This window comes from Culex quinquefasciatus, chromosome 1, assembly GCF_015732765.1.
Source record: "Culex quinquefasciatus strain JHB chromosome 1, VPISU_Cqui_1.0_pri_paternal, whole genome shotgun sequence".
Taxonomy (NCBI): domain Eukaryota; kingdom Metazoa; phylum Arthropoda; class Insecta; order Diptera; family Culicidae; genus Culex; species Culex quinquefasciatus.
In genome coordinates this window covers 96,160,381-96,185,102 of record NC_051861.1, presented here as the reverse complement: position 1 = coordinate 96,185,102, position 24,722 = coordinate 96,160,381, and the positions used below count along the sequence as shown (strand labels likewise).

The 24,722-nt window shown below is 43.3% G+C and overlaps 1 protein-coding gene across 2 annotated transcripts in view; it reads left to right on the top strand.

The window, feature by feature from the left end:
- The window catches only part of LOC6037960 (neurogenic locus Notch protein), a 106,647-nt gene that overhangs the window by 48,708 nt on the left and 33,217 nt on the right, over positions 1-24,722 (top strand). For both annotated transcript variants that reach the window (XM_038248548.1, XM_038248549.1), the window contains exons 3-4: positions 4,200-4,471; positions 4,913-5,111. In XM_038248548.1, the coding sequence (XP_038104476.1) occupies positions 4,200-4,471; positions 4,913-5,111 (471 nt within the window). The remainder of the gene's footprint in view (positions 1-4,199; positions 4,472-4,912; positions 5,112-24,722) is intronic.

The window sequence follows — 24,722 nt, the reverse complement described above, 5'->3', positions numbered from 1 at the left end:
TTTCAAAAGGAATCCATCCAAAAAAAAGTTTGAAAAGGAGTCCATTTTCTAATCAGTTAAACTATTTTTTCAGGAATGCAGGAAAATGCTGATACAATGAAATTTAAGCTAGGTCAGATCAAATTCTGTTTAAAACGATAAAACAACACGCTGCTATTTTCAGTCAACATTAATCCTAAAGCACCTTTTCGTTACAACCTATCTGTATTGGAAAGATATAAATCGATTGAAATGGTTTAAAAATAATAAAACATTAATTTGAATATTCTTCAAAGAATTAAATTGTTGTTGGATTTTTTAGCTGTTATATTTATTCAATCAATTACCATTATATTATTAAAACTCTTTGAAGCAATCGCTGAAAATTTAAGTAAACATATCAAAATGATGAAAAATTTGGAGGGGCGCCAAATTGATGCTTCGCCAAGGGCGCCGTGGACCCTAGGTACGGCTCTGTTTATATGTTTTATTGGAAGGCTGAAGATTCTAGCGCAAAACGGGACGTCCCGAACCCATGCAACACAAGGCGGCGCGTAACTCATCAGACGGTTTTTTTTTGCAATTAATCGGAAGTCTTAATTGCTCCCCGCGGATGATTCGGCCATGTCTGCGCACTCACTGTCAGACTGTGCGGAATGCCGTAAAAAAGTTTTTATCGATCATTTTAGTGCTGGAAATAAAATAATGAAAACCCTCCCTTAATGGAGTGGTGGTGTGGCGCACAAACAGGAGATCTGACGATCTGCACTGCCAAAAAAGTGCTCGCGGAGTCGGAATTTCGGTGCGTTCGTCGTCGCTGCAGCGACGAATCTGTCAAAAATCTCGACTGCAGTTTTGTTTTCTTCGTTTCGCTTTATTACACGCAGGGCTCGCGCATAATTATGTCCAATTAGCGGTGGCCGGTTGCTCCCATTTTTGGGACTGCGCTCTTTTTGTTCCAACTTTTCACTTCCAATTTCAATCGGCGTGGCTCGCGCTTCAACTGCGTCGCTTCTGGACAAAGATCGGTCGTTGATCTGGTTGCACGCTAACGGCGACTTACGCAATGTTGAGTTTAAGCAGCTTTTGCTGCATGGGGCTACCATAACGTTGATTAAACTTGTGTCTTGTACAAAAATCCGCAGGTTGACAAAAGTGCACTCAATTTAGAGTTCAATCTACTTTTTGCTGCATGGGTTCAAGGTTTTTGACAGCTATGCATTTTGGAAAAAAAATATAACAGAGCTGGAAATTTGTACTCAATTTTGAGTCAGATGTCTGTTCAGAACTCGGCAAAGATGTTCTTGTACTAAAACCTGCACGCTTACAAAAAAAACTATTGAACTCTGAGTTTAATCCTTTGCTACATGGTTACATGGCTACACCTTGGTAACTCTACCCATCCAACGTCATCCTAAAACAACCGCAGCGAATTCGGGGCTACCGACTGCGCGTGGAACCTTCTGGTCCGGAATTCTCCCATCGACAGGTCTTCCTAGTGAGCCTTTCCGGCTTGCCATAAAATCTAATCATCATTTTCGCCCTCTGCTAGAGAACGGCACACCACTATCGCGACGGCAAGAAGGCGATACAATATTATTTAATAACACAAACAATGAGCCAATTTGCCTCGGCCCAGTTGGTGGCATCGGGGGCTCCTTGGCACCACACGAAGACGTTCTAGTTGATAATGCCATTATCCGGCCCGGGGTCTCTAGCCTGATCATCATCGGCACCAGCACCGCGTCTTCTTCTTCTGCTTCGCAGCTTATATGATTCTCTTCCGCCAGGTCGCGCTGATGATGTCTAAGCTTTACGATTATTGCCTGCAATGATATTGTTATTGTTATTAGTGCTCCATTATGAAATTATATGAAAAAATACAATATCTCCCTTTGTTCTGCGGGGTTCCCTCTCGGATCTGTGAAAGCTGCTGGAGACCTGCGGATCGCTTGGCGTGCCTTTGTAGCAACATTGAAGCATTCATTATTATCGGCTTGCACCAACACCAGCGACCGCAAAGGATGCAAAGTACAAGGCTCAGGTCTTCCAGGTCTTCAAGATAGAAAATGAACTCATTTTTTGTGGTTTCTTTTCCTCGATCGGTTTCATCTTTCAAGGTTTCTCCGCCGCCGCTCAACGCCCAGCAGCTACCGGTTATTCAATCCGTGTGGGACGTCTGTCCTCAAGAACAAGAAGTCCGCTGTGTGTCCCGTTCCCCGGGAACCGCAAACTTCCATCATTATCTCGGGCGTTCATCAACCGCGATTGAGCGACGTAGAAAAATGGCACTCATAAATATCATTTTCACATCATCGTCTCTCGTCGCCTGGTGAGCATACATCAACGAAACCGCAAATTTACTCCCCTGAAGAAGTAGTCCTCGCGGGATCACTCGACTTTAATCGCAAGCGAGCTTTCGACGACGACAATAAAAGCTCGCGCGATTGGAGCGCCCGATCGTTATCAGGAGGGGGCACCTCGTGTCGGGCGCGCTCTCCGTCAAAATCGTGATGGGCTCTGGAAATGTCAAAAACTCAAAACCCCCTCGCGATCGTGGCCCGCTCTAATCTTAATCTTGTGTTTACTCCCCTAGCCCCTCGCTAGTAGAAAGTCGCTCAAACGTAATCGATTTGGTGATCGCGCGCAAACTGCCCTTCCGGGCAAACGAGAAAGAGAAAAAAAGGGTGGGAAAACTTGTCTCATTAGAGCGCCGCCGACCCATGTGTTTACTTTTCGCGCATTTCCCTACCGCCGTAAGTGGACGTTTTCCCCGAAGCCGGACCCATTTGTCATTGCCGAGCAATGTCTCATTACCCGGCCCATGCGTGTCCTCCCTTTTGCCGATGGGAACTCGTTTCGGGGATGCCCGCGCTGATGAGAGCAATTACTGCGCGAGCTGTGTGAAGCGGTTGTACTAAAAATGTACCCATTTTTGAGTTGTCAACCTGCGTTGATTGCTGCGACGAGTGTCCCGCCCCTTGGTTGACGTTTGACAGTTGACGAAGCGTCGCTTAATCAACAACAACAGAAATCGCGTTTGAAACGCAAATGTAACGGAAAGTGAAAGATTTTGAACACTTATATTTCTGCGCCGTTACAATCAATCTGGATGGTTGTAACTCTACATGTTGGACTACCAAATCACGTGTTTACCACATTGCTGCGGTTCTTCACTCGACTGTCTCGTTAAAAGTACATACACAAACCCAAAAACACGCGCGGTGGTGGTCGTGTTCTCCCAATCGGCGAAAGGTCTTCGAAGAGCGGTCTCGCGCGCGTCTCTATGGGAAACGATAAAAAAGAAATTACGGAATGCTCATTTCTCCACCACTCATCATCACTCCATCAGCGCAGGGTTGCTCGTGGTGAATTCGCGAGGGCGAGGGCAAACATGTGCGAGGGAACATGCCGCAGCAATTTCTCAATCATTTGAAACGCGCGCGACCGATCAGTTTTCGCATTCACAGGCCTCCTCCGGAACTGTCCGCGATGGGAAGAAATTGGTTCGGCGGCGCAGATATGTTGCAAAATGTTGTGCGGAACAAGTTGTAGGACTCTGCGGGCGATGTGGGAACCGATCGCGATCTTCGCGCGTTAATTGAAACTAGCGAGTGACAGTTAAACGATCAAATTTGATCGTTTACATGTCAAGGTTGGTTCGCGCGCGCAGGTTCGTAACGAGCGCCGAAATTTTCCGTGGAACATTAGGAGCTACACATATTACGAGGCTTGCCGTGGCTAATGGGCCCATAAAATTAGATTGGCAACGGTGTTTTCCTTCCATTATTCGCAGCACGAAGCCATCGATTTTGGTCGTTTCTTGGCCCATTCATCCCTGCGCTCGCGCGTGATCCGTGGCCGATCGCGCCTGGAACCTGGAATGTAGCGGCGCGATTCTCAATTTTCGAAATCGATAGAAATCCAATCATAAATAGTTTATCGCAGCGTGATGGCAAGTTGATTTGATTCCTTCCCTTTGGGCTCTGGTGATTTGATGTTCCAGAATCTCACGTCCCCGGTACGTGGATGTATGCCACCAACTCTCTGTCGAAGTTCCCAAGTGGTGCAGCACAATTAGTCGCACAGATTGTCGTCGAGGCCACGGCACTCCTTCGTCTTGTGTGGCCACCACGACCGTATTTCTCGCTAGTTTATGTGATAATTATGAAAAAATTAATAACCACTTTTCTTTTTCTTTCTCCCTCTTTTTCCCACAGCTGTACGTCGCGATATACCGGTGAATTTTGTGAGTCCACGAATCCGTGCTACAACGGGTCGGGTCCGCGGTGCCAGAACGGGGGCACCTGCGAGGTGACGTCCCGGGACGGCGTTCCGTCGTTCGTGTGTCGGTGCGCGATCGGTTTTACCGCGAGTTTGTGCGAAATTCCGGTGAAGAACGCGTGCGATTCGTCTCCGTGCAACAACGGTGGAAGCTGCAAGCTGAAGACCCTGGACGACTACAGCTGCCTGTGCGCGATCGGCTACTCGGGTGAGTGTCCTGTTGTACTAAATCTTCACCCTGACTCTGGACCCAAAATTGTTAACCACTCTGACATCAACTTTGACATTTATACCCTCTTGGTCGAAAACACTTACAATTTGATTGACTTCGACTTCGGTTTCTCAAAATTTACCAACTTCAACTCCGACGTCGACTCCATCTCTTCAAAAACTCCACCCTAACTCTAGACTCAAAATTCTTAGCCACTCCGGCTTTGACTTTGACATTTATAAAGTTTGCTGTCATAACATCTTACTCTGGGTCGAAAAAACTTCCAATTTGATCGACTGCGACTCCGATTTTTCAGAATTTACCAACTTCAATTTAAACTCCGACATCGTTTCCAGCTCTTGAAAGAGACCCTGACTCCAACTCCGACAAAAAACGGCTCCAACTCCGACTCATCTCTTCCCCCTCCTTTCCTTCCAGGCAAATACTGCGACAAGCAGAACCTGTGCGCCTCGTCGCCGTGCCGCAACGGCGGCACTTGCACCATCTCGGGCGGCCACTTCAAGTGCGTCTGCCCGAAGGGATTCAAGGGTGCAACCTGCTCCGAGGACATCGAGGAGTGCATCAAGAATCCCTGCCTGAACGGTGGCAAATGCGTCAACACGCACGGCTCGTACCAGTAAGTACACTCTTTTTTGTTTACCTTTGCTGCAGGGGGGGCTTCCCTCAGCTGTCAAAACTTGTACTAAAAAGTACACGCTCAATCAAATCGACTCAGAATTTGAGTCAAATCACAGCTTTTGCTGCATGAGTCAGCCTCATTACAGCCTGCAAGCGTCAAACGCAATCATCGTCAACAGATGGCGGAAGGGACCTTCGGGTAATCGGATACCGTAAGCACAAACACTGCCAAGACCTCGAAGAGGTCTTTATTCTCTTCAGATGATCCACACGAAATTACACCTAGCCTAGAACATCGTCGTCGTCGTCGTCTCAATCATCAACACACACACATAGCGAGAAATGGCCATTTTCGTGCGGTTTGTTTTGGGGTTCATTTTCGGTCGATAGACCTCTCGAGGGGGAATAAAAGCAGAGCAGATCGGGCGCTGAGGTTGCCTACGGCGGCCCAGAATGACTAAGTCAATGAACTATGAAAAAGTTACGAATTTGGTTAATCCAGCAAAGGCTTGCGCGGTTGTATTTGTGGTTTCTTCTTGCAGCACACACACGCACAGCCGCACAAATTCTCGAGTTCCCGAACATCTCGCGAGAGCGCCGCACCGAGTAAGTGTATGTTAATGTGTATTTTAATACGCTATAGCATGTTCCAGCGCTTCGACGAGATTTTCGGGAAGAAGAGCGAACACACCAAAATCAAGAGGTACACGTTTTTTTTTTTAATTTTACCTCTTCTCGCGCGGCCTTCGTCCGCGCTTTGCAGCGCTGTGGTATTTCCTTCCCCCGGGGTCTCTCCGCCAACCCCTGGTGTGGTGTGGAACTGGTTCAGTTTTATGGCCATCGCAGCGCAGTGGTCCTCAATGATGAAATATTAGACATGTTTCCATCTACCGAGAATTGAGACACACACGCTGACGGGACCACTTTCATAAAATGTAACTTTTTACGAACTTGTCGCCTCGGCTCCGCAGGTCGTAACCAGATCCGGAGGAACGAGGGGGAGCTCGGAGATCAACTCGGGAACCGTGGACGACGGAATCTTTGACTCGGGTGCCCATGCAGCAAAATGAGCCTAAACTCACAATTTGGTTTGGTTTTGGTTAGCGTGTAGTGTTGTAGAATTGTTTGCTTTTTGTACTAAAACTTTGAAACGTCAAATTTGCAATCTCAATTTGTTTTGGTTTTCAAATCACAAAAAGCAACTTACTCCAGTTTACGGTACCTATGGTCTCCTCCTTTCCTTCTGTGCTAGTTAGGATGGAACGTAAAACGTCGTAGAATTGGGGTTGAGGCAAGACACATTTTACGACCTGTAATCGTTGTCTTTCGCTGATGATAACATGTCGCCGGCGACGAATAAATTTCAAGTTAGAAGTCCATTAGAAGCACGGGCTACGGGAATCTACATAATTGTTATGGTTTGGCTTGTTTGGAACACAATCACAAAAAACATTAACTTTTTTAAGAAACCTGAAATTTTGGTTGTTTAGAACTTGCCATCTGTCAAAAATTTAGTACAAATTTATGCTACACGCTCAACAGAACAAATAGAGTGTGAGTTTAAGCTCGGTTTGCTGCATGGGCAATCTGAACCAAACAGTTTCAACGAACTTGTTTTTTTAAGCATTTGCTTCTCCAAATTCACCAAAGATCATTGAACTGCAACATAATTTGACAAATACTTTCCATCCCGAAAAAAAAAAACGGTTTCATTTTCCTGCGCGAGGTGTGCAATCAGGGCAAACCTGTCCCCGCGCGGTGCTATCAGGTGCAAAGATCTTCGGCCTTCCAAACCAAAACCGGACAACCGGGGCTCACCTGCTGGAGCCACTTTCGGGTGGGGTGCGAATTTATAAACGCCTCTAAATAATCTAATTATCGGGTTCGTCGCTTGGCCGGCTCCAGCCGGGCGTTCAAGTCGTTTGAATGCTCCAACATCTGGACACAAAGTCGCGCCCTAATGCGGCCGTTAGGCAGAGAACGGGCTCGGGGCATCACGATCCGGTTTTTTTTCGACGATCGACGATCTGCGTCCGAAAGTGATGATGATGATGCAAATTGAAGTGTAATCAAATTGTGCCCGTCAGCCCCGTGTGTCGCCCGCGTTGCGTTTTGTTTTTTTTTTTGCTTTCTTTTCGGGGAAGAACTTTCCTTTTTTGATGGAGAGTGGAGCATGCAGCAAAAACCCTATTTGGACTCAAAGTTGAGTGGAGATTTTTCAGCGTGTTTAGGGTGCTGACGTTGTACTAAAATGCTGTCAGTCTAGATTTTGACGGTTACCATGCAGCAAGATCAGCTTCAACTCAAAAGTTATTGCATTTTTGATAAGTGTGCAGTGTTCTAAATTTGTACTAAAAAGCTTGTCCGGACGGGGTTTTCGCACGTTTCATCAAGTAGACTTGATTGGAGTCAATTATTGGGTTCCATCTCCGGCAGTTCAAAGTCGTTCAACCGTGGTCGATGACCTGCAGCCGTCGAAGATGTTATTATACGGGAGTTCCCAGTGGGGGTTGCGATCCGGGATCGCAACGCGGAAGAACCTGCGCTAGTGACAGCATGATGCTGTCGGCTACCGCGCGCGCTAGAGGATTTAATTGCACCGCCTTTTTGGAGGATTTCTATCGTCAAGCTGTCAGCTGTCCCGCAGAGGTAATTGCGGGTTTTGGAGAACGGAAGACCTCTGCGGAGTCGGCGCAAATCGCGGTTCGATCCGGCCGAGGTCAAGTTCTCAGCAGAACTTCCTACTGCGGGAACTAGTTCCAACCTGAAGGGAGACATTGTGGGCTAGATTTTGATAAAAGAATTGTAGTTTAGCTGAACGCGATCAGTGGGTAGCTAAACACCCTGCACTTGGACAGTAGTTCCAGCCGCCGCACTCCTCTACAGACCCTTGCATTGCTGTGACAGCCTTCAATTATCAGTCAACGGGGCCCCCGTTAATTCAATTCAGAGTGGCAGCAGACCTAGCTGGTAGCCCCATGTCTTATTTAAGTATGCTCGACTTTTTTACCCACTGTTTCTCAGAGCACACGTGAAACATGCTTATTACCTTCGTCGTCGTCGTCGGCGGTCCAACTGTCCAGAGCGTGTGTTTGTCTGAATGCATTCAGACGAGCTGCAATTGAGCCGTCCAACCCGCGATCGCTCAAATGAGTCCCTCAGATATTAGACTTGGAGTAGTTGAAGTTTTTTTTCCCTCTCTCGCATAAACATAAATTATTCCCCAACTTTGGGCAGCGATCGCGAGGGTCTCCCAAATGTGGTAATTTCCAGCTACCCTCCCCGCGATCACTCGATCTTCACGTCGAAATCGTCGCGACGCCGACTCTCCAACTGGCAGCTCCTTATTCAGCGTGCGCGATTACGCCGCTCGCTGATTTGCACCTAGCAAAAATTGTAAATTAGGTCCGATTTCTTAACGATCGCGCGATCACGCGCAAAAAGTGTCCTGCGCGCAACTCTTGCCGCAAAGGGCCCTGCGTAATTGCGCGTGCGTGACGTATCTGCGGCGCAACAGGTCCTCGGGCAGATCCTCGTTGAGTTGCTGAGGTCAGGCCGCCGATCGCGCCCAACTGCAAGGGGTCTCCGAGCGCGCGGGCGCTCGATCGCTGTGCAATTTACATTTCATTCGGTATACATTTTTCGCACCAACTGGATAACAGGCCGCACGATAGCCAGGACAGGAGTAGCGCAACAGATAATCAAAATACGAGGGGGTTTAAATTATACTGTTACTTAGAGCTGCTTGTTCCTTTCCTCCGCTTGGGCTTGGTTAATTCCTTGACTTGACAGATGCCGAACGCGGTTGCACGGACAAGATCAGGTCAGCTAACCCTTGATGATCTTGATGGGTTCTAGTTTAATCCTGAAGATGGTTTAAAAACATTAAAAACCTCGGAGATTTTCCCTTATCCCCCTAAAAAGTGGAGAATCAACATTTTCCATCTTCTAAATCCCTTTGCGCGGTGAAGATCGCCGTCCCCAAAGGAAGCGAACTCCTTACAGCATTCGTTTCAGTGGTCAGGCCCACTGCGTAAAATTAGCCGCAATGATGATTCGTTGAAATGGCTTCAATTCAAAAGCTCAAACATAACCCAGTTATGCTGAGCCAAGGGATAATCGGGATTACTGCAAACAGTTCGCGCAGGCTCGCGTAAGGTAATACGGTATTACGCATCTCCTGGAGGATCGTCCGTAAGAAGGTTCATCATGCGCTGACGCTTCTCTTTCCTCCAAGGGAGGACCGATGCAAAACAAGCATCCAATAATGAACGCTTCAAATCGTAAAAAGGTAAAAATTGCCCTTAACCTCAGTCCTCGCAAAACGCACTTTTGCAGATGAGCAGAAGCTCTGGAGGTCGATTCGGTCATGAGTTATAATTTTAGCCTGAAGTGGACCACTTTTGCTGAAACAGAAAATGTTTCAGTTATTATTGTTATTACAAAGTTGTTCCAGGAAGGTTCTTGAACTTGATCAATTCCGCTGTCGTCGATTTCATCCGATTCAATTTCTCCAACTCCGCGGCGTTGACAAATCGCCTCTCCCACGACTCGGCCGTCCTCTCGTCGCCCCTCCGGGGCTAAAGAAAGCATGATTGGACCAAATTATGGATGCTGAATTTGCATTTAGCAAGCCTTTTCCAGATCTCGCAGCACAAAAACAAGACGACGCCGACTGGGCCGCGTGACGGCTTGGTCCATTTCATGTTTGTACACTTTAATTTGCTACCTTCCGACGACCAAGTCGTCGTCGACGACGACGACTAAGCTCTGGCATGACTAAGCCAGTAGCACGCGATGTCAGAGTTGAGGTCTCTTTCGCTTGCAGAAGAAGTTCTCCCAGCTCCTCCTCCTTCCGTCGCTGTGCAACATACATGCAACCCGTGCAGATTAGGGAGTCCCTCGCATTCCTGCTCTCGCGCATAATAATTTTGATTGATTGAGCGAACCTCACTTAGGAAGGACCTCGCCCTCGTCGCCGTCGTCTTCGACGACCTCGGCAAATTTTCACCCAGTTTCGTCGTGACGATGGCCCTCAACTCCCCCGTCGTCAAACGGGGGTAGTCCGCCTGATTTACATATAGATCAACTTTGTTCAACGGCGACGACGACGCTGTGGTTTGGTTAAGGGGCTGCTGCACACTCTGTAATTAAGCCGCCTGATCTGTATGCAAATTTGCCGCCCTTTTGCGATCGGCTTCTTCGTCTAGCTAGGCGAAGACGGGGCTGTTCACATGGACCACTTTCATGCCTACAGCGAAGGGGTTGCTTGGATGGGGTTTCATGTTCAGCTGTAATTTTCTCCCCTCAAACGTGGTACGAAACATGGCACGGCTCTGGGAGTTCAAAGCGCGCTTGTAGTGCAGTTAATTAAATCGCCCGGGTGAGATCTTGTTTGGAAAGGCACTGTTGCTGCTGGTTTGGGTTTGATAAGAGTTGGTTTAATCAATGCAGTTTTGTTTTGGTGTAATTTTGTGCAACAAGTTGTGGCAAGATTTGGAAATCCATCATAAGTTGGTAAAGGTAGAAAATCCGAGTACAATACCTGGGCATTTTCGTCGGTTGTGAAATAGTTTTGTCTTCCTCACTAAGGACCGAGTTGGTGTCAATCGATTCGGTTATGGGTCCAGTAAGGTCCTCTTGATAATTGGACAGTTTGGAGAAGTTGATGGTTATTGAATTAAGATGACTTGGTAATACGTCACCAGAGTTTGGAGAAGTAGTTCAATAATTACAGTTTTAGTATGAATCCGGAAGATACAGCATAAGTGTATTTAAAACATCTCTTGGATGCGAGGAAGTCATTGAAGATCTGGCAACAATGCCTGCTATATTGAGCACTTAATTGATGTTTACATAACTTTGAACGGAAGCAGCGAATTTTAAAAAATACGTCCGTAACCGTTTCACTGTGTTTCGTTTTTTTGGTTGGATTTTTTCGATACTTTGTAAAATTATATGATCTGGCAACACTGTCACTAGATCTCGCGACTTAAGAGCGAGTCCACGAACAGGGCATACCCCGTTTGGACCTCACCAATCTAAAATTTTCAGGGGTTGTTTGTGCATATAAAACTATCATCTGGCCAAAATATGAGCACTCTCGGTCAACGGGAAGTGGGGCAAATCGGGACACACAGTTTAAAGGTTCAAAAACCTCAAAAATCTGAAAAGGCAACTTAATTTCAAAACTCAAAATGCAACAAAATGCACGGTGAAGCATCCCAATTGGTTGAATCTAAAGGGAGTTATTGGCATTTTAGTAAAAAATAGCATAATTTTCAAACTCAAATAAATAAGTGTTCCATCCAGATATCAACTCGGTTTAGCTTGTAGGGGACATCTGGGACTACCATCTGAGAACGCTTTGGGTAAGGCAGTTTAACATATTAAATAGACACTTTTTTCTTCTAGTGATTTTTTTGGTTGTGATTTTTTGTTCGGAAGACGAAATTTTCCGGGGATGCACATGCACTGAAATGTTTATTTTCATCCATTTTAACTCTTTAAAAAATGAAAGTTAAAAAAATTAAGAAGCTGTTTTTTCTGGTGTCGTCTAGTGTCCTTGGAAACGAAATTGATTTTAAATAAATTTGATTCGAAGATTTTTTTTAACTTTAATTTTTCAAAGGGTTAAAATGGATAAAAAATAAACATTTTCATGCATGTTTCTATTGTGAAATTGTCCCCGAGCAAAAAATTACAACAAAAAAATTCACTAAAAGTGACCAACCGCAAGAAATACAAATTTATTGGACCTTGAAAAAATCTCCCGAAACGAACCAAATTTTAATTATAAGATTTTACCGAATTCTGAATTTTTTAAGTTTAGAAACACAGAAAAAAATCCGATGGTAAAATCGCATGCAAAAGCATGCACATCACCTTTGTGAAAAAAAGCACTTAAAATTACATTCATGAATGTATACCAAAAAATGTGTAATATTACACAAAACACATTTTTGGGTCCAGGGATAGATATCGAGTTGGTTTCAAGGCAGAAACGTCACATTAAAAATAAACAAACGGAATATTTTTGTTCGAAATCTGATTTATTACTCATCGATACATTTCGTTACACTTGTACTCCTTTAATTGGTACCTTTTCTCCGACGCTTTTTGAACATCCGAGTTCTTGTTGAACTTCTTTCACAATGTCACTAATCAGCACTGTCATATGAACTTGTGCTGCTGCACTGTGTTTGAGGGAAAAGGGTAATATTAAAATTTAAACAAGAAACCGGAAAAAATACAATTACCTGAAAACATTCTCAATGACTAAGTATTCGTACAGATCCTGGATGAGCTGAGCTGTTGGGTGCAGTTTACGCAGAATCGACGCCGTTTGTTCTTGCGTGCAGAGTTGCGGTTTCCGCTGGATAGTTAGACAGCCAAACAGATGTGTGCTGTGTTAAAAATTGTCCCTGGCCATCTTGCACAGCAGCTCGAACCCTTTGTTTTGGTTGCCGGCGATCAACGCCTTGCACTTGCACTTTACCCAGCAGTCGCCTTACACGGTATGGAAGGTTCGCTCCAGCTTGCAGGCGTGCTTCTTGTGTCAAACCTTGGTGCATTAAGTACAGCAACACAGCGAGCCGGTCATGCCACACATGCTTCACTCAAAAATGTCCTGGTTGATGTGATCGGCACAAATCCAGGTGAACGAGTAGAAACTGAGCGGTTGCACTTCCGGCCATGAGAATCATCGATTCGCGAATGACCGCGTCGCCGTTGTTAATTTTGAGGATCGCTTTGAACACGATGGTAGGCTCGGTACGTGATGGCCATCTTGAACGGCGTTTTTTTTTTTGGGCGTTGTTCCACTTCCATCGTCGTTGACCGGATCGTACTTCGAGGAATGATCCTCTCGTACTCGGTGCAATTTTCGGCGGGAGTAAGGGCAGCATCCATCTTGTAACAGCAGACAGTGGGCAGTTTCCGACGCAAATCAGCGACACGTTCGACTGGGAAGTCCCCAGACTTGATCAACTGCAGATCGTCCTTCCGCAGCAAGGGACAGCCCTGCCAAGCTTCAATTGTGTCGACAAATTGTCCTTTCTACTACTTTCACCGCCAATGCCAACTCAGCCCGAGTTACCTCCGGAGCTGGCGGTGGTCAGCAGCGGGAACTTGGCTGTTTAGTCACTGTTTATCTTGAGCACACGCCCGATCGGCACCGACCGTCCACTTCAAAGATGACCTCCCTGCTAAAAAAGTATATTAGTTCTCGAACGAAATCAAACCTTACTCAATCTTACTTGAGATCCTCGATCATCCTGGTCCTAGTTGTCCTTTGGGGCCATACGTTTGAGCTGTTTGTGCGAATTGCTGGCACTTCCGGTTCCGCGGAAAATTCTCGAGGCCAGCGGAGACACTTTCGTTGCAGCCGCCGTGTGTGCTTGGTGCTGCCTCTGCCACTGTCCGAACTGCACTGTACTTTTTCATTGACTTCCGACGACAACACCTGCGGTTCCGCTTAAACGTGAGAAGAAGCCGGGCGGGGCCCGGTTGCTGGGACAGAGTCAACCTCGAGAGCAGCTTGGAGCGACAAATGTTGCCCCCGGGGGTGGAATGTGTTTGCCGATTCACTGCTCCAAACGGCTTCACGTCGACTCAGTCACGCTCAACTCTGGTGAATCCCGAGTACCGCAGCACCTGGTCCTTCTTCGACCTCCAGCTTGCGGATAAATACAGCGAAAACCCGTAAACAAACTCCTTCTTCGGATTTACGCGTTTGTTGGCCACAAAGTTGTTAGTGTGCGAAGACGAAAACTAGCTGATATTTTGACAGTTTAGAAACAAACAACACTCTAAACGAATTTTCTGTTAATATTACATAAATAGGGTGTAAATGGTGTTAGGAAAAATAGCGTAGGGGAGTACTGCAAAACTGTGTAATATCACAAAAAAATTTGTACATGCCCCTTCATTACATGCATGCATTTTACTACTTTTTTTTCTGTGAATTTGGCAATTCTGTAACCATGTGATCAGACCTATTCTTCTTTTTTCAAGCTTACAAATTTCTTTTCTTCGTTTAACTTATTTTTTATTGAAAATACTTGCGAAAAGAAAAATCGAAAATCTTAGTTAGAAAAAAATGTGTTGCAAAAATACAGCACGATTTGTACTTAAGACTCTAAATTGTATTTAAAATGAGCAAAAATTTTAACCACTTCGTCTCATTTCATTGGTTCATCGTTTCAAAATCATATTGGTCAAACTGTAACTAACATATTCAGGTCTGATGCACAGTGGACGAACAAGGGTCCATTTTGCGATATTTACCTGTCAAAATGCTGAACAAAAATTCGCCAAAAATCATTTTCTTATTTAAAATTGTTGGTGGATCAGATCAGATCAGATTTTTTTTAAGGTTCTATAAGCAATTGTGTTTCATTTGTTTATAGGACCGTTAAAAAAAACTCTAGAATAATACTTGAACAGAAGCACCGCATGAAACGTTGAATTGCTGATTTGTCTCAAATTAATTTTACTTGAAACATCGCTTTGTAATATGGATGAATGCTCTAAACTTCTTTGAAAATGAAAAAAAATGGGTTAAAAAAATCAACTTTCAATGCAAAAGCCGTTTAGGACTCATTTAACTCCAATTACGCTATACAAGAGATATTAGGGGAGCTTGGGGTAAGACGGCCAGGCGGGGTAAGAAGGCCACCTCACTGTTTTACTACTAATGAAGATTACTAAATGTTTAGCAATACTGTTCCTCGTGCTAAATAATGCATATGGAGTCATCTTTGCTAAACCTATTGTTTGAAATAGTATAAAAATAGCTCAAAATAAACACATTTTTTTCAACTTGGAACTGGATGTACTTTTTATGATTTACAACTTAAGCACTTTTGTTAGGTAACAATGTGTAATCCTTTCTTTGAATATTTTTTTAATGGTAAATTGAAGTTTTCCCAAAATTATTATGCCTCTCGAAAAAGTTTAAAAAATGCGATAAGCTATTTGCAAAAAAAGTTTTATAAAAAAAGTAATTTAGGGGCAAGATGGCCACCTCCACGGGGGTAAGACGGCCACCCGTAATTTGTAAATTTGATTTGATAAAGGTTACTTTTTTAAGGATTTTTGACTGTTATTTAAGACATATTTGACATATATTCGATAAAACTATCAATTTTTAATCAAACTGTTGGTTCGACAATATTCCTTACTGTGATATAGCAAAATTCATTGAATAGTATGAAATCCTTTCAAACTTTTAATAAAAGTCACTAATTTAATATTGTTTACATAATTTTGATTTACTAATTCTAATCGAAATACATAAACTTGTTGATTTGCATTAAATTGAGTATATGTTCGTGTAAAAAATCAAAGTTTTTCATGAAATGTGGTCGCAATAATATGAAATACACATAGCCAAAATAAAAATTAGTTGAACAACATTTTTCTTCACATTTGAAACTTGTTTTTTTTTTCAACCAAAATAGTCATGATGTTCAGAGAAGCCTGTTCAACCAATCATGTAGGTGTTTGGGTGGATTAAGCAAAGTTAACATGTTAATTTATAGCTTACCCCGCGTATTTAATATATATACGATTTCAATTATTTTTTTGAATTGCTGAAAATTTTTGAAAATTGGTTTTTATGCCACCTAATTTATGTAATTTCTATAATGGACTTTTAGTAGAACAATATGTACCTGATTTGAGATCAAAATAATCTGTAGTGTTATTTTATGTGACTTATCCCTTAGGGTGGCCGTCTTACCCCCATCTCCCCTACACGATTAGCCGTTTTTAAATGTGGTTATCGGGAAGGACAGACAACTTTCATTAAGATAGATTACATTGATTTAGTATTATGCACTAATTGTAGTTGATACAAAAATAGAAAAATGGTAAATTTGGGCGAAATGAACAAATTCACAAAAGAAAATGTTTTATTGTGAAATTTTGTATAAGGCTTTCTAGACCCAGTGAAAAATATAATTTAACCTAAAAATGACGAACTTTTCGTCGCAGTGTCCTGATGCAATGATCGAGCGCAGGGGGTAGCGTAGAAGCCGCCACCTTGGAAGTTCAGATTACAAACACTGTAAATCAGTATTATTCTTATTACTTTGGTAACACGAAGTGTGTTATCTTGGTTAAACTCAAAAGTCCCATGCAAATGTGTAAAACCAAACTGAAAAATATGTAATGCCGATTCACAGTGTACGGGCGCACTGTTTGATCGACCAAAAGAAAAAAAAACGTTACTTAATCCACCGGAAGGTGGTTGCTGCCTTCCTCCTAAAAGCCTTGCAACCACACACTACGAAAGCTTTGGCTAACGCTTACTTAGTAGAGACACTATACATCTGAGTGCTGCCATCTAGGTATGATAAATTTAATGAACCATTTGAAAGCACTGCAGTGTTTGTGTGCGTGCACTGAGCGTAAAGTTCCGACAGCTATCCGCCGGAGCTTTCAAATTATGTAAATAATGACCCTTTTTAGTATCAACCAAAACAGTTTTTCGAACATATCTTTTAAAGTACTGCACCAAGCCGGATGAAATTTAAAAAAGACTTAAAGAACCTGAAGGCAAATTCAAAAACATAGATCCGGACAAAATCGGTCGAGCCAGTTCCGAGAAAAGTGAGTGAGAAAAAAATTCTACGTCCATCCACACGCACAGACATTTGCTCAGAATTTGATTCTGAGTCGATATGTATACGTAAAGGTATATCTGGGAGGCTTATTTAAAAAGTTCAATTTTTGAGTGATTTTATAGCCTTGCCTCAGTGAGGTGAGGAAGGCAAAAAGCAAAAAAGGTAAACAGAAAAAACACTTTTTTCGATATGAATTTTCAGCCAATATTGGGATGAAATCTCCAAGGATATAATAGATTTTGCCATCAGCAACACAATTCACGTGTTTTTTCAGGTATTTATCGTTTGAATTGCGGGAAATTTGAAAATCAAAAACCCAAACAATGAATTGTTATGGGCTACCATTTGACAGCTATTGCTTTTTTTGTGAGCTCTAATGTCGGCTGTTGTCAGTTTGCTTTGGTTGGAATAGGGTTGCCTTCTCCCCGATCGAGCGTGAGTTGTCACAGCCCTGCGAAAAATGTTGGCTGGCATATCGGGCGGTTAGTTAAAACAGCTAGAAGTCGCCTGACATAAACTCTTGCTAGAAAGGGATAGCAATTCTGATGCAAACAAATTCCCAGCCATTTGGCAAATTTTTGACTAGAAAGCATTATTGCCTCCATTTGCGCGATTAGCTTAATGTGATTTCGTGTTTTTAATTGGGATTGATTAATTTAATATCCCTAAGCCGGCTATGAAGTTATGGAAAAATATAATCTGTATCAGACTGGTTATCCCAGTCCAATTTTTTTAATCATTGTGTTCTGTTACCATATTCCGATGGTTCCAAAATCGGGAACGTTCAGGCTATTTCCCTGGCAACACTTGAAACTGACGCGATCTTACGAAAGTCTACGCCTAATGTCGACAATCAATTTGGGCAGTCTAGTCCAAATACGCCCCACCAAGTTTAATTTTCGCTTCCCGCAGCAGTTCATCAATCATCTCTGCAACGGGCGAAAGCCTGGGCAAAAACCGCTACTCTCCCAAGTGCACCTATTGAATTGCAATTCCGCGTTTTGCCTCGGCACGAAGTGCATGAGTCTGCATCCCGAGGCTGGACAACTCGGTGAGAGCCAAAAGTGCCACAGTCAAATCAAAACATTTATCAATTTTATACTCCAATAAAGCGAACAACAAACAACAAAAAACGACCAGCTCACGCCCCTTAGCCTTCCAGGAATAGCAAAAGTTTAGGTTTATTGAACCCCGACAGATACCGGGAACTGACCAGGTTAGTCGTCGGTTGGTCACTCAAAGCTGCCGGATCAGCAGTTTTTTTTTGCGTCATCACCCGCTAATGAAACTTTTCGAAATTATGTTTTTCCCATGAGCTGCGCGCCGCACTGCTAGGTGGATTCCCCCCGCAAGGGCGCACTCTATCGCGCGCTTTGGAGACAAATGGTCTGCCATAAATCCGCGCCGGAGAATGGTCGCACCCTTGTCGGGGCTGGACAGCTGGGGCTGCTTATTAGCGAGGTGTGCGGAAACGTTCCTCTAATCATGTATAATAAATGAATAAAATTTATTCCAATATCGGGAGTGGGTCCAAACGAGCACTCAACTCTTGAAGCGGTCTCGCGGATCTATTTCACCAGATTTGTTTGGAAAAAAAAGCTGCACATATAATGTCATAAACGATAGATTTGATGAAGGGGGGGACCGGGGGCTTATTGGATTTTGCTCCCTCGAATCGTGAGAGTTGAGCCAGCGAAGGCCAACTGTTGATATACAAATCGGTCATTTCGGTCGATTTCTGTAAACACGCTGCCGAAAATGCTTGAGGTTCCACAGTTGACCGGCCAACGAACGTTTCGTTGACCAAATTTAAGCGACGAACGCGATTTTGCCGAGTTTGCTTCCTGACTTCAAATCAGCACTTTTTCGCGTGTGCCATAGCTTGCGCGTTGCCGGCGTTGTAGTCTTCTGTCGTAGCGGTCATTTAGCCGAATTTGATTTTTTCATTCAAAATAACTTATTTTTCAGATGTTGACAACTTTCGTAGGAGTTTGGAGACCTCACGTAAGATTTGTGTGATTTTCACTAAGAAATTATCGAAAACTGATTGAAATTCACCCAATTTTGCCGTATTGCCTCTAACCTCATTTTTGAGTAGGTTTGATTTTGGCAGAAATTGAGTGATTTTGGATAATGGTGTAGCTTTGATTTTTGCAAGTTTACTCAGTTTTGGGGAATACCTTCTGTTTTGACCAAGGATGATGGAAAGAGAGGAATCACAAATGCGTATAAATAATTTTAAGATTGTTCAGGTGTAAACCGAAAACGCGATCAAAAATTAAAGTTGAAGAATAAGGCTTTTAACTGCTTATTTAATTGTCGGTTTACTGACGTACATTCAATTTTGCAGTCCAAAACCAGTCATTGAATTGAAAAAATAAAATTCTTTTTCAATTTTTCTTTTCTTGATTTGTGTGCACCTAAGTCGATGGCCAAGATTGTTTACTTTTTGCTCTTTGGTCTGACAGTCTTGGTCTGACAGATTTGGTCTGACAGCTTCATCATTTGATTTTGGTCTGGTCTAGGCGAGGGATAGGACACAGCACCTTCCTGGTTTTGACTGACCGCTTGATATGTCAGCCCAAGGTATGTAGATTAGACAAGGTAAGGCGGGATTTCCCAGCTGTCAAAATAGTTAGCACGAAATCCGGATTTTATATGGAGATTTTCAGAAATGCACAGAAAAAAAAAGTTTAATTTTGGAATGTTGAAAATTTGGTAGGTTGAACATTACCTCTTTATTTGTGTAATATTACATAAAAAATGTGTAAAAATGTGAACCTGATGAATATTCATCAAAAACTGATGAAAATTCATCATTTTCTGGGGTAAAATTTATCATTTATTTTGCCACAAAATCTGTCACCATTTCCTGATGAATATTACCATCCATTTTTTTTCTGTGTGTGATAATTTTACCATTTTCCGGGCAAATTTCGTAGGATTTTTTTTCTGTAGGATTGTTAAACATTCTAAACAGAATCAAAAAACGCGCTTAGTTCAATTTATTTCATTGAATAAATATTTTTGTTTTAAAAGCGTATTTCGGTTCAGTTTGGTATGCCAAAGAAAAAATTTTCACATTTCTGGGAATCTCCATATAAAATCCGGGTTTCGTGCAAACTATTTTGACAGCTGGAAAACCCGCCTTACCTTACTAATCTACATACCTTGATGTCAGCCAACATATTTCGCAGGGCTGTGACAGCTCGAGCTCGATCATTGTTTGCATCAGGACACTGTGACGAGAAGTTCGTTATTGTTGGGTTAAATTATTTTTTCACTGGGCCTAGAAAGTATTAGACACCTCTGACATCTTCAGGGTTATCAAAGAAACCGCCATCTTGGAAGTTCAGAAAACAAACAGTGAGAATCGTGTTACAACAAAAATATGTATAATTTTTGTTGTAACACAAAGTGTGTTACCTGGTTGAACTCAAAAATCCCCTACAAATGTGTAAACGCAAACTGAAAAATGTGTGATGTCGATTCTTAGTGTACGGAGGCACTGTTTGATCGACCAAATAAAAAACAATAAAAGGTAAACAGAAAAATCACTTTTTTCGATATCAATATTCAGCCAATATTGGGATTGAATATCCAAGAATACGATAGATATTGTCATCAGCAACACAATTCAAGTGATTTTTTCATGAATGCGCCGTTCAAAATACGAAAAACTTGAATATCACAAATCAAAATATTGATTTGTAAAGGGCTACCATTTGACAGTTAGTGCTTTTGTTTGTGGGTCTCGTGGCGTAGGGGTAGCGGCTTCGGCTGCCGATCCCGATGATGCTATGAGACGCGGGTTCGATTCCCGCCTTATCCACTGAGCTTCTATCGGATGGTGAAGTAAAACGTCGGTCCCGGTTTCTCCTGTCTCGTCAGAGGCGCTGGAGCAGAAATCCCACGTTAGAGGAAGGCCATGCCCCGGGGGGCGTAGTGCCAATAGTTTCGTTTCGTTGCTTTTGTTGTGGGCTTTCATTAGACAACCGTGCTTATGACGAGTGTTGTCAGTTTGTTTTGGTTGCAACAGGGTTGCCATCCCCCTAGATATCTTCCAGGATCCGCTTGACAATTTCGCCAGCAGAGTGCGACCTCGACAAGGTATTCAACTTGGCGTGCATTGCAAATTTGGACTGACCAAAATTTGCCACCCAACGCAGAAAGGCCGTGCGTATTGCTTGATAAACTTTTAATCAAAATATTTAGAGACTTGACGACGCAAATTTGGGTAAATGTAAACGAACTGCGTATTTGTAAACCCTTAAATGTGCCCCAAAATTCAGGTCATTGAGTGTCAACGTTCCGCTGGAAGTTGAACCAACTTGAAGGAAAATATTTGTAAAATTGTTACGCTTCACCAAATTTTACTCCAAATTTGAGTTTAAAACATCCGAGGTTCTTCAACTGTCCGGCTTTCACACAAGCAGGTCAACATTGCATCGCAATTTGCTTTCCACAATTAGCGAGCAGTACAAACTGTACGATTTCATCAACCTGCGCCGGCCCGCTCGGTCTGGGTGGCCATTTTTGGCCATCATCAAATCAACCTAAAAGTGTAATAATAATATGACCATAAACGCTGAACCCGCTGAACGTTTTGTTTGCGCGCGCTCTAGCTTGTTAGCGATCGCTCCTAGAAGAGCAAATCTTGAAGCTATTGAATTTTGAACCACCGAGATGTCCACCGCGCGGATGCACACGGCGGAGCTAATCCGTTCAAACAGCGCCTGGGATGCAAATTTGCCCGACTGCCTGGTCGCTTTCACGACTTTGGCTCTGCATTTGCATACGCGAACCGACGGCGGTGGCGATCTGTGCGACGTAATGATCCAAATCGAATCGGATTTAAATAAGCATCTCGCGCTGTATTTGGGCTGCACCGTGACGAGCGGGGCTCCCGCGGGAAAGTTTTGGTGTACTAAAGTCGCTGTAACGTGGGTTCGGATCATTTTACTTTGAGGTTTTTGGTGATTTTAGTGTAGAATTATGTGGCGGACACGATGGTGATAAAATTTTAATTTTTAAGGTATAAGTATTGATTGAAAATGCGAAATTTTTACATTTCTCTGGGAAAATGGGAAGTTGTTGTACTAAAGTCGCTGTAACTTGCGTTCAGATCACTTTACCTCGCAGTTTTTGGTGATTTTAGTGTAAAAATGTATGACGGAAACGATGGCGATAAAATGTTTATTATTAAAATACAAGTAATGCTAAATTTGTGCGAAATTTCAGTATTTACACATCAGATCCTGACACGTTGGTCACTTTCCGCTCGTTCTACCCAGACCGCGCTACCGCAGCGCCAAGACATTACGTATTCTACGATTTTATCTGCCCGCCACGGTGCAGCCCCAAGAAGTCTCCCGAACCCCGTTCCCGAACTGGATTCTGCACGCGAAGATCGAGCAGATCGTTCGCGGCGCAGCAAAAATACCGAGAGGCAAACAAGTTTCCTAAATTAGAATTATTAATTCTGTCGCAGCATCAGCTTCTGTGCTGCTCCCAAAACGGTCATCGCGCGATGCTTTCGCACGCGGGCCCCCCTTACACGCAAAAAAATCAGGCCTGTTTGAATCAACAATATTTTTTGTTGTTTTAATTTTACGATTTTTTGTTGAAATAACGCTCAAAACCAATTGAAACAACCCAAAATTTTGCGTTGAATTGACTCGATGTATTTTGTCAAACACTTATGAAATAACAACAAAATTATTGCGTTGATTCTATAGGTATACCTAAAAACGGCATTGAATCAATTTGGCTTAACACGTGCCCACCATCTGTCAAACATTTTTTTTGTTAATTCGTCAACGGTGCGGTTCAGTCTTAGTCTCGCTTAAATGTCTGTTTTTCCGGGTTTTGCGTCTGTTCCGTTCACGCAATCTACCCATCCAAGGGCTGTTCGCTAAGCGTCAGCGGAATTTCGCAATATTCAATAAATTTATCCGTGGAATTCGTGGTGAGAAACGGATGCAGCAGGAGCCAGAAATTACACCGCCTGTTACTCCCGCGGCGGATAATTGTCAAATCCGGTCCAAACTCTCAGCGTAATTTGCTTGGTAAGAACTTCGGCATTCTATCTAAAATTACCTCGTTTCTAAACGCCCATTTTTACTCTTTTAGACCTCTGTGGAAAACAGCCTCAATATGTTGACCGCCATTAGCCACACGACCCATTCAACCCGCGGATACAGTTTGTCGTTGATTTCTGCGGGGTGACGACAGCATTGGCATCAGATGCGGTTCAGCCAAACTGCACACGAACCGATCGTGCTCGAGGTCGTGCTTTAACGTTTGAAGGTGCAGAGTGATTTTTTTCTTTTTTTAATAAATAAAATAAATTGCAATGTTCCAACCATAATGAGCATTTTAATTTCAATTCAATGTTTTTGTGAATCAAATAAATTTCAGGTCTTATTTTGAAAAAAAATGTCAGCCTTGTTTCAACAAAAACGTTACTTTGATTCAACAAAAATCTGATTTGAACACACTTTCTGTCAAATATTGATCAACAAAAATGAGGGTAGATCCAACAAAAAAATAGCTTTGAAACAACAAAAGATCCCGATTTGAAACAACAAAATGCGAGAGTTGATTCAGTGCAATAATTTTGTTGATTATATTCAACAAAATATTTTGTTGAATCAAACCTCGTACAGGCTGATTCTACAAAACATTTTTCTGCGTGTATCAACCGCGCGGCTCAAGTGCGCAAACTGCAGAGACGTATTGGCTGCGCGCACATTTCAATTCCCGTGCGCGCGCTGCTGCTTCAAATATGGAAGTCCAAGTACTAATGATAAAGGCTTTTTTCGTTCGTACACTCTGCTCGTTGGGACTCGGCGGGAATGTCCGCGAGAAGAGAGCGAGAGCCCTAGAAGGAAACTGGTCGCTTTCCATGTTTTTCTTTCGCGCGCTCCGTTTTCTGCCCGGCAGATCTTGGACCTGGTTTGTTCGGCGAAACGTGATAACATTTTCCTATCTCGGAAGCGCGATGTCACATGAATTAGTTGACAAGTTTTCGTTTGTGTCGAAGCTGTCAGGTCTCCCGCAACACCAGAATCGCGGGCCCGGTTGGGGTTCGTGTCTTGATTTGCTTGACATCTCCCTTGCGAGGTGTAGCAATTCGATTTCAATCGAAATTCGTGCTGCAGGAATTTTACCTTCCCCTCAGGAAAGAGCGAAAGTTCGTTGTCGCACCTGACTCCCAACGGCCAAATCAATCGCGCGCGCTGACATTTCGCCACGTGGTGACGTGTGGCGTAATTTGTCCTAAACCTCGAACTTTCTTCGGGGAATCGTTAAAGTTCAGCGCTTTGGCGAGAAATGCCGCGCGCAAAAATCGCCATGTTTTATAGTTATGAAGAAGGTACATTTTCCCAGCTGGAGATATGATTTATGGCGCCTCGCTGAACCGAATTGGTTCAGCCGGGATCTCCCGGTGACTAGGGTGGTCCAACTGAAGTTTGAAGGGATTTTAGTACAAGAAGTCAACTCATTTTAAATCATAAGCAGAGGTTTTTACCAAGAGAACAATTTTGTTGAAGATCGCAAAGCGATCGGAGTTGATCTGTCAAAGCTACTGTGTCATGTTTGTTGAATCACCACTTAAGAAAATTTCGAGATTTTTCGTTTGCAGAACCGACATCAACTGAAAACGGCTCGACATTTGACAATGTTTTGAAACTGAGAGTTTATTTCAAAGTGACAGCTGTTTGTTTACCACCTCAAAAGTCTACACTCTGACACGAAAAGAAGCGTTTTTTGAAGAAGCTTACACTCCTGTACTAAAAAGTACTAACCGAACTCAAATCACTCAAGTTTGGTTGAACCACACTACCGGCGACTCTGCCTCCAGAATTGCGGAACATGAGCGCGCGCGGCGAGCAATAAAAATATTTTCATAAAATATGTAACAAAGTGCAATAAAACATAGTTCCTCCTCCCGCGAGCTCTCAACCCAAGATGAA